The sequence below is a fragment of the Panthera uncia genome, chromosome C2 (genome assembly GCF_023721935.1).
Source record: "Panthera uncia isolate 11264 chromosome C2, Puncia_PCG_1.0, whole genome shotgun sequence".
NCBI classification, from domain to species: Eukaryota; Metazoa; Chordata; class Mammalia; order Carnivora; family Felidae; genus Panthera; species Panthera uncia.
Window position 1 is genome coordinate 70,504,670 of NC_064810.1, and position 10,307 is coordinate 70,514,976.

At 44.5% G+C, this 10,307-nt stretch overlaps 1 protein-coding gene across 2 annotated transcripts; it reads right to left on the reverse strand.

Annotated features, from left to right (window-relative positions):
* Positions 1 to 3,313: 3,313 nt before the first annotated feature.
* Positions 3,314 to 7,305, reverse strand: TM4SF19 (transmembrane 4 L six family member 19). 2 transcript variants are annotated; one of them, XM_049629496.1, is made up of 4 exons: positions 6,955 to 7,305; positions 6,340 to 6,417; positions 3,915 to 4,080; positions 3,314 to 3,655 (listed from the first exon to the last, which is right to left on the reverse strand). In XM_049629496.1, exons 1-4 carry the CDS (start codon positions 7,153 to 7,155, stop codon positions 3,468 to 3,470), a joined length of 633 nt encoding a protein of 210 aa, XP_049485453.1. In that variant the 5' UTR covers positions 7,156 to 7,305; the 3' UTR covers positions 3,314 to 3,467. The 2 variants fall into 2 exon arrangements, with proteins under 2 accessions (XP_049485453.1, XP_049485455.1); XM_049629498.1 differs by having other exon boundaries at positions 3,911 to 4,080.
* Between the last annotated feature and the right edge of the window lie 3,002 nt (positions 7,306 to 10,307).

Below are 10,307 nucleotides of genomic sequence, written 5' to 3' on the forward strand. Positions count from 1 at the left end.
ACAATGTGTTTTCTTGATAGTATAGCCTAGATTGGTCTCCCCGAGTCTGGTAAACTCCCCTGAACTTCACCTTCCCACTCCACCCTTCACAGTGCCCCCAGAATGGCTTTCCTTTGTCACTGCTCTGCTTGAAATCTTTCAGTGGTTCCTTAGGACCATCTCCCCAGCATTTGCTGCAAATAAGACCTTTCATGATTTGGCAGGGTTGCTGAACCTTCCTCCTGGCACTGACCAGCAGACTGGGGTCTGTGCAAGGGCCACAAGGCAGCTCAGTGCTGCCTCAACCATGCCCTCTTTAACTGCCCCTTGATTCAGCAGCGCTAGCCCCATCTTTGGCTGGGGTCATGCATCCACAGACTAGCCTTGCACAGAAATTCAATGTCTCCTAAGGGGCAGAGAGTGTTTTTCTCCTTACTATTTCACCAGCCTTAAGAAATCATACCCCTAGGAGCACCTGAGTGGCTTAGTAAGTTAAGCGTCTGACTTTGGCTTGGGTCATGATCTCACGGTTAGTGGGTTTGAGCCCTGCATCGGGCTCTGTGCTGACACTCAGAGCCTGAAGCCTGCTTCAGATTCTGTGTCTCCCTCTCTCTGCCCCTCCCCGGCTTGGGCTCCGTCTCAATCTCTCTCTCCCAAAATAATAAATAAACATTAATTTTTAAAGACATTTTTTAATGTGTTATTTATTTTTGAGACAGACAGAGACAGAGCATGAGCCGGGGAGGGGCAGAGAGAGAGGGAGACACAGAATCCAAAGCAGGCTCCAGGCTCTGAGCTGTCAGCACAGAGCCTGACGCGGGGCTCGAACTCACGGACCGTGAGATCATGTCCTGAGCTGGAGTCGGACGCTTAACCGACTGAGCCAGCCAGGTGCCCCAACATTATTTTTTTTTAAAAAGAAAGAAATCATACTCCTAGTACACCGACTTTTCCTCCCTTTTTATGATTTCTTCAGCTATATTTCTCTCACCCTACCTACTCCAGTCCAACTAAAAACACAGAAGATTAGGTGTGTAATTTAATTCAATAAACATTTTATTATTCCATCTGTGCTAGGGGCTGGAGATACAAAGGTGAATAAAACCCAGGCCTTGCCCTAAAGGGTGAACAGGAAAGCAATGGGCTAAACTTGTTACTTGTTACTACCTAGAGTGCCAGTTGCTACAACAGAAAGCTGAAGGCCAGCCAACTTATTCCCAAGATGGGCCCACTTTTCTCTGAGCAGGATCGTAAACAAGGCAACATCCTCTTCTTTCCAGGATGATATTCAAGAAGGCATTCACAAAGCAAGGGACCGACAACTTTTCTTCTTAACAAAATGTTAGCACTGTCCTGATGAACAGATTAACATAGGCCCTCCTGCCTAAAACCTGGTTGGAAGCCAAGCCAAGAGCCAGATGTAGCTTTCATTTGAGGAGAAAAACCCAGGGTGAAAGCCCATTCTGAGGGTGAGGTAGTCCTGGGATGGAGGGAGAAGGAAGGGGATGCAGGTGTCCTGTGGAATCCCACAGAGGGCAGCCAACAACCAGGTGTGGAGGGCTATGGAGCCCATGGTAGAATGAATGCAGAACTCCCTCTTCTCCCTTTCCCCTCCCCTCCCCTGTTTTCCTCTCCTTTCCCCTTCCCTCTCCTCCCTGGTGACAGAAGAATTCCTGTATCCTGGAGGCATCTGGTGCTTCAGTGGCTCCTCCCTGACGGGACAGAGCTGGGGCCCAGGGGACTGTGGAGGGGATACAGCAGCCCCTGGACCCACATACTCCCTTCCTGGCTTTGTCCACTCTGTGGCTCCAGAGCCTGGGGTTCTCAAACTCATTCCCTGGACCTGTCCACTTACCTCTTCTCTTGCCAGTACCCATCTTCTTCCCAGAATGCTTCTGCCTGCTTCATCTTGTTCCCTACCCATCAGGCTTTCCCATCCAGATCTCCTTTATCCCACTCCTGACTCTGCTCACCATCTGACACCACCTCCTGACCAAGATCCTGAGGTGGGAGGGAGGGGAGTCCTCTGCTTTCCTCGTTCCGCATGAGAAACAGCCATGGCTCTGCAGTTCTCCACACGCTCTATCCTGTGTCTCCCCCCCATGCCTTGGAGTGTGCTGTTTCCTCTGCTAGGGAATCCCTTTCTCCTGTCTTGCCGGGCTATTTCAAGAATCAGCTCAGACACAATGGAAGCCTTCCTTGATCTCTCACAGACCCTCTGCTTGGCGGTTTGCTGTTCCTCTGAGCTCTTTTCGTGTCCTGTTGACCTCTAACATGGCCCTTACCATATGACATTTAAATTGCTGGGAGATGTGTTTGTTCCCTTAACCTGACCATGAGCTCTTCAAGGACAAGGCAGGGTCCAAGGTCAAGGGCCGTGTCTCGGTCATCTTTGGATCCACTGCGTGCACAGCAGAGCCAGCCACACAGTGGACACTCAGTGTATACCACTTATTGAACTGCACTGAACACGAATGAAAAGAACACTGGTGGATTAATCAGCTCAGGCTGCCATAACAAAACACTAAAGATTGAGTGGTTCAAACAACAGACATTTATTTTCTGGAGGCTGGAAGTCCAATATTAAGGTACCAACAAGGTTGGTTTCTATTGAGGCCTCTCTCATTGGCTTGCAGACGGCCACCTTCTGGCTGTGTCCTCACATGGCCTTTTCTTCTGTGCTTGTGTGGAGAGAGAGATTTGGAATCTCAGCCTCCTCTTATAAAAAGATGCCAGTCCTGGGCGCCTCAGTGGCTCAGTCGGTTGAGCATATGACTTCGACTCAGGTCATGATCTCACGGTTCGTCGGTTTGAGCCCCACATCAGGCTCTGTGCTGACCGCTCAGAGCCTGGACCCTGTTTCGGATTCTGTGTCTTCCTCTCTCTGTCCCTCCCCCACTTGCGCTCTGTCTCTCTCCCTCTTTCAAAAATAAATAAGCATTTAGAAAAAAAAAGATGCTAGTCCTACTGGATTAGGGTCCTACCTTTATGGCCTCATTTAATCTTAATTAGCTTCTTAAAGGTTCTATCTACAAATATAGTCACATGTGGGGGTGAGGGCTTCAACCTATGAATTTTGGGGACACACAGTGCAGTGCATAACAACTGGTGAACTTGAATTTAGAAGATAAGAGCTCAAGTACTAACTTTACCTGAACCCAGGTGAGAGCTTTTAGGCATCAAGTCCGTTATGTTCTAGGAACTTCAACTGCTATATCTGTGACCTGTGACCAATTTTACAGGGTTGTTGAGAGGCTGAAATGAGGCCATGGCTGGAAGACATTTTATGAACCATAAGTTCCTACACAATAATAATGACTTGCAGTTTACAATGTGATTCAAAATTCACCAATATCATTCAGCCTATGCTCAAGGAATCATTGTTACAGGCACACCTAAAAAGGAAGTTTGTTTACAATCCATACCCACTTCTTACAGAAGGGATTCAAGACAGTTTCTGAGGAAAACTCTCTCGCATGAAAGGGCATTTACCTATCACTTCTCACAGAGGCTGCAGAAAAGTCCCAGGAAGCTGTTGATGAAATGAATGACCACCAGGAGAATCTGGAGGAGGCTGATGCACAGAAGGGTGGAGAAGAAGGACACGTGCCAGATGACGGCTTTAGAAGGCTCCAGGCAGACAGAGTTCCAGAGTGAACGGTCATACAAATAATTCCTATCCCCAAAAATAAGGAGACCAGGGTTTGAGGAAAAAGAAATAAAAGCCAAATAAGCAACCTCGATAGAAACCTGGTGCCTCCCCCAGCCAAGGTCATAGGACTAGACTTTTGAGGGTAACTATTGTTGCTGCATCTGCAAAATTCTGAGCATCTTCCCAGAGAAAGGAAATGCTAGAATGTGTGACCAAAAGGAGTTTGTGTGTCTTTCTGTCATCTTTCTCTGCCTCTGTGAAAAGACTCCATCCATTTACCTGTTATGCAAGTCTTTGAATGGGTAACCATATTTCCAAGCTTGCATCTGATTGAAGGATGAGGCATCGAACATGCATAAAGGGCCATCTTTCAGGGCTACACCAGAAGTGATAAAGCAAATCAAGGCTCCTAGAAAAGCCAGGCTACTGGACAGCAGAGCAGTGAGCATCTGTAGAGGGAGAGAAGAAGCCATAAGGTGAGATGGGGTCGTGACCAAGTGGTGGGGTGATGGGGACAAGTCTAACTTCTCTGGTGCTCAGGCTTCCCCCCATCATATCACATGGGGATAATTCTGCCCCTGGCACCTCCTTTAAAGGATAACCAAGGCAAAGGTGACTGATGTGGGGTCAGTGGTAGAGCCAGGAAGTGTGGGGGGTAGGGAGGGAGAGAAAGCACTGAGAAGGGGGAAGCAGTAGCACATGGACCTGGGTCTCCCTGACCCAGCAGGCTCTCCAGAGCTTCTCAGCAGGTTGGCATTAAAAGCTTTTATACTCAGACTGCAACCATTCAGCCTCTGGGTTGAACGGTTTGATTGTCATTTTTCATATGCCCACTTCTGACTCTTCTAAGGGAAAGCTGTGTTCTCAAAGGTTCCATACTCCCATCCCTGATTCCTCACTTTCTCAAATCAAGCAAGAAAGGAAGCAGGGGAGGAAAGAGGGAAGGAGGGGAGGAAAGAAAGGAGGGAGGGAGACAGAGACAGAGAAAAATGACAGTCAACTCTGAAGTGACTCCAGTGCTGTCACTGCACTTTTCTAGTCTTTGTACCACTCACTTCCCTCCCAAAAGATAACAATGAGTTGGCAGGATTCTAGCTTACTTTTATTTTATTTTTTATTTTTTTTTTTAATGTTTATTTTTGAGACAGAGAGAGACAGAGCATGAACGGGGGAAGGGCAGAGAGAGGGAGACACAGAATCGGAAACAGGCTCCAGGCCGTCAGCCCAGAGCCCGACGCGGGGCTCGAACTCACAGACCACGAGATCGTGACCTGAGCTGAAGTCAGACGCTTAACCAACTGAGCCACCCAGGCGCCCCTCTAGCTTACTTTTAAATTGGCTTCTTTCTCAGGATACTAGGTCATTTTCTCCCTTGCAAAGAATACATATTTTAAAATTTTAAATAAAAAAAAAATATGTGTATATATATACACATGTATATACATATATATAGCTTTTATACAGAATCACGGAGTCATTTTATGTCAAGCCAGTTTGGAGCTTGGGAGGGGCCAGGGAAAGGCGCATGGTCAGTTTTGACTCTAAGTTAAAGATTCGAGGTGAACTAGTCTGATGGAAGCCTAGGACAGTGGTTCTCAAAATGTGATCCCTGTCCTGGCAGCATCACATCACCTGAAAACTTGTTAGAAATGCACAATTTCCCGCTTCACCCCACCTCTGAATCAGAAAATATGGGGGTGAGGCCCAAGAATCTTTTTTTTTTAATTTTTTTAATGTTTACTTATTTTTGAGACAGAGAGAGACAGAGCATGAACGGGGGAGAGCAAGAGAGAGGGAGACACAGAATCTGAAGCAGGCTCCAGGCTCTGAGCTATGAGCACGGAGCCCAACATGGGGCTCGAACTCACAAACCGTGAGATTATGACCTGAGCTGAAGTCGGATGCTTAACCGAGGCACCCAGGTGCCCCCCTGGTTTTGGTTTTAACAAACCCTTCAGGGATTCTGATGCAGGCTTAAGTCTGAGAACTACCCACTCGCCTAGGGGAAAACCAGGAGAGACTGAGAACAGATTGTGAATGAAATGCGTGGGTGTTGATATTTAATTCTTTAGCATATAATTCTGAATCAGAGGAATTCCCAGTACATGGGCTGCAGATAGCAAAGCAGGCTGTAGAGTTACTGCAAGGAGGCCACAAGTTCATGTGTCTGAGACTGAATAAGCAATATATCTTATACTATGTATGTACTGAGATTTTTCAGAAATGCCACTGTAATTAATAAGTGCAGATTTATTCTGGGCCTCAGTTTCATTATCTGTAAAATGGAGGGGTTAGACTAGAATCTAGTCATTAGATGATTTCTGGAAATTTTTCCAACTCTAAGAAAAGTTACACAAAATAGCCAGGAAATTTTCTATCAAAGACACATGATTGCAGTGCACTTAAATCGTGTCCATATTGTTCAATAGGCTAAAAATAATAGTAACAGTTCCTACATGTTTGTAGACATTTCTGGCTCATTAAACACCTACTCTGTTGACTTGATCCTGTTCACTCCCATTTTACAGAGGAGGACCTGAGGCTCAGAAAGGTTAAGGAAGTTGCCCGATAGCTTAGGATTATTAAGGGATACAGTAAGCACCTGACTTCAAGCCCCAAGACTGACATTGTCTCTTTACCATTCTGCCTGTAGAGTGACAGAATGTAGGGATATTCTAGGTGTTAGAAGAGTAGAATCTGGTGCTTACACTTTGACAGGGCCCACTTTCACTGAAGCAGCCATATCTCCAGCCCGTCAAGGAGATGAGGGTAGCTGCAATGAGTACCTGGGAAAGGAGAGAAGAAAGGTAAAAAGAGATTGGGTAATTGACATTTCTAGCTGCCACCTGTGGCTGTTGAAATAGATTGGCTGGGCACCTCACATGGACTTGATTATCCTATCTTTCCCAGAGGGTTTGGCTTTGACTATCAGGACCCAGTTGGGTGACTAGCCTGATCTGCCTCTCTGGCCGGCAACGTTTACCCCTGGCCTGCTAGTCCCGAGCCAAAGTTCAGCCACAAGACTTGACAAGTCTTCCTAGAGTCTCCTATTCCTCGGAACTGATATACAACTGAGACCAGCTTGCTAGGTCAAGCATTCTTTTTTTTTTTCTTTAAGATTTTATTTTTGAGTAAATCACCCAACATGGGTCTCGAACTCACCCTGAGATCAAGATGGCACATGCTGTACCCGTTGAGACAGCCAGGCGCCCCCAAGATCAAGCATTCTTGCAAGGAACCAAAACATGACTCCCCTACCACCTCCCTGTTCCACCCCGAGGGGTGTCTGGCAAAGTCACACCTGGGGAACTCAGAACACTTACCATGAGGCCTCCTCCCCAGAGCCCAGAGCCCAGCATGGCTTGCCTGCCAATGAGGCCTCTCAGCAGGTAGCTCACATCCCAGTTGGGAAAGAGGAGCACTGTATTGGCTCCAGCAGCAAACAGGGCAGTGGTCCCGAGGCTCAGCCCCAGGATGCGGGAGCAGGTCCGTGAGCATGCCATCACACCAGGAGAGGACAGCATCCTGGAACCAATGGACGGAGGGTCATGGTGGCTCTGCTGCTGGGAGCATCAGGAAGGAGAACACTCATAGCAAGGGTGGGGTGGGGGAGACAGACTACAGATACTATGACCTCCCGGGGCACAGATCAAGAAGAGCCAAGGAACCTGCTTTGAAACGCTGCCTTTTATAAATATGCCCCAATGGGTAGGATTTAATTGCTCCATTTTCTGCCAACCCCCACTCACATGCACACACTCCTCATCCCCTCATGTTTTCCTGTACCTCTGTTACAGCTAGTGATTATTTCTATTTGGTACAGAAAAAAATGTTTAAAGGTGTCACCCTCTCTCTTTAAAAAATGCCATTTTAAAGATGTCTACTCTTACCACTTCCATTCATTATTGTGCAGGAAGTGCTATCCAGTGCAATAAGAAAATAAAAAGAAGCAAAAGCCATACGGATAGGAAAGAAAAAAGTAAGGTAACATGATTATCTATGTAGAAAATCCAAAAGAATCGGGGAGCCTGGGTGGCTCAGTCAGTTGGGCATCCGACTTCGGCTCGGGTCATGATCTCATCGTCTGTGGGTTCGAGCCCTGCATCTCCGCATCAGGCTCTGTGCTGACAGCTCGGAGCCTGGAGCCTGCTTCAGATTCTGTGTCTCCTCTCTCTCTCTCTGCCCCTCCCCCGTTCAAGCTCTGTCTCTGTCTCTCTCAAAAATAAATAAATATTTTAAAAAATTAAAAAAAAAAAAAAGAAAATCCAAAAGAATCTATCAAAAAGTTACTAGAACTAGTAAGTGAGTTTAGCAAGTCACAGGATAAGAACTTAATACACAGGGGTGCCTGGGTGGCTCAGTCTGTTAACCATCTGACTTTGGCTCAGGTCATGATCTCATGGTTTGTGAGTTCGAGCCCCCATCAGGCTCTCTGCTGTCACCAAAGAGCCTGCTATGGAACCTCTGTCCCACTCTCTTCTGCCCCTCTCCCACTTGCACGGGCTGTCTCAAAAATAAACAAACATTAAAAAAAATTTTTTAATTGAAAAAATGAATATACAAAGATTTTGTTGTATTTCTATACACAAGCATTGACAAATTGAAAAAATTAAACAGTATCATTTAAATAGCATAAAATAGGGGCGCCTGGGTGGCTCAGTCGGTTAAGCATCCAACTTCAGCTCAGGTCATGATCTCACGGTCCATGAGTTCGAGCCCCGCGTCGGGCTCTGGGCTGATGGCTCAGAGCCTGGAGCCTGCTTCCCATTCTGTGTCTCCCTCTCTCTCTGTCCCTCCCCCGTTCATGCTCTGTCTCTCTCTGTCTCAAAAATAAATAAACGTTAAAAAAAAAATTAAAAAATAAATAAATAGCATAAAATAGGGGCACCTGGGGGCTCAGTCAGTTAAGCATCCAACTCGTGATTTTGGCTCAAGTCATGATCTCACGGTTTGTGAGTTCAAGCTCCACATCAGGCTCCATGCTGATAGTGCAGAGCCTGCTTGGGATTCTCTCTCTCCCTCTCTCTCTCTGCCCCTCCCTCCCTCACTCTGTCTCCTGTCTCTCTCTCAAAAATAAATAAATAACTTTAAAAGATTAAAAATAAATAATGGCATAACATAGAAAATACTTATGGATAAATTCAACAAAAGATGTGCAAGACCTGTGCACTAAAAACAACAAAAGATTCCTGAGAAAAATTAAAGACCTAAATAAATGGAGAGATATACAACATCCATGGGTCAAAAGACTTACTCTCATTAACATGTCAATTATCTCTAAATTGATGTTTAGTAGAGGCATTTGGGTGGCTCAATCTGTTAAGCATTTGACTTCAGCTCATAATCTCGCAGTTCTTGGGGCTCTGTGCTGACAGCTCAGAGCCCGGAGCCTGCCTTGGATTCTGTGTCTCCGTCTCTCTCTGCTCCTCCCCTGCTCTCTCTCTCTCTCTCTCTTTCTCTCTCTCTGTCTTTCAAAAATAATGGATTTTTTAAATAAACATTAAAAAATTAAAAAAAATTGATGTGTATATTCAATGCAATCTCAGCTAAAATTCTAGCAACATTTTGTTGTAGAAATTAACGAACTGAATCTAAATGTAGATAGAAATGCCAAGGTCCTAGATTAGCCAAAATAATTTTGAAAAAGAACAAAGTTGGAGGACTTACACCATGTGATTTCAAGACATTATAAAGTTACAGTAAAGGTACAGAAAGTAAAGTGCTGGTGCATAAAGACATACAGACCACGAGAACAGACTAGAGAATTCAGAAATAGACATACACAGATATGAGCAAATGATTTTTGAAAACGATATTATTTCAGTGGGAAAACGATAGTCTCAAACAGTGCTGTGACAATCTATGTGCAAAACAATATACATATTATATTATATCATATATATATGATATACATATATATATATATATATACCATGACTATTACTGCAAACCATATTTAATAATTAGTTAGAAATGAACCATAGGCTTAAACTTGCAAAAATTTTAGAAGAAAACAAAGAAGAAAACATTGGGACTTGAGTTAGAAAAAGATTTATTAGATAAAACACAAAAAGTACAACCCATAAAAATGAGAAGTTAAACTACTGCAAAATTAATTTGTTCTACAAAAGACACCATGAAGAAAATAAAGAAGCAAACCACGGACTGGCAGAAAATATTCACAACATAAATTTTGTAAATGTGTATGTGAATAAGAGTGCATACACATCTGATAACACACTGTAACTAGATTATATGAAGAACTCTTACATCTCTATAATAATAAGACAGGTTGATTTAGAAAATGGTGAAAGGATTTAAACAGATATTTCATTCCATCTCACAGAAGAAGATATATGGATGATAGCTAAGAACAAGAAAAGATGCTGAACATCATTAACATAAGGAAACACAAATTAAAACTAAAATAAGATCCTATTGCAGACCCAGCAGAATTGTTTCAGTTAAAAGGTTGGACTACACCAAGTATTGGGGGGGATGTGGAGCAACCAGAACATTCATATGTAGCTGGTGAGAATGCAAATGGTACAAACCACTTTGTATTTTATTTTGTTTGTTTTTAAGCCTACTTATTTATATGAGAGAGAGAGAGAGAGAGAAAGAGAGAGAGAGAGAGAGAAAACACACAAGTGGGGGAGGGGCAGAGATAGAGGGA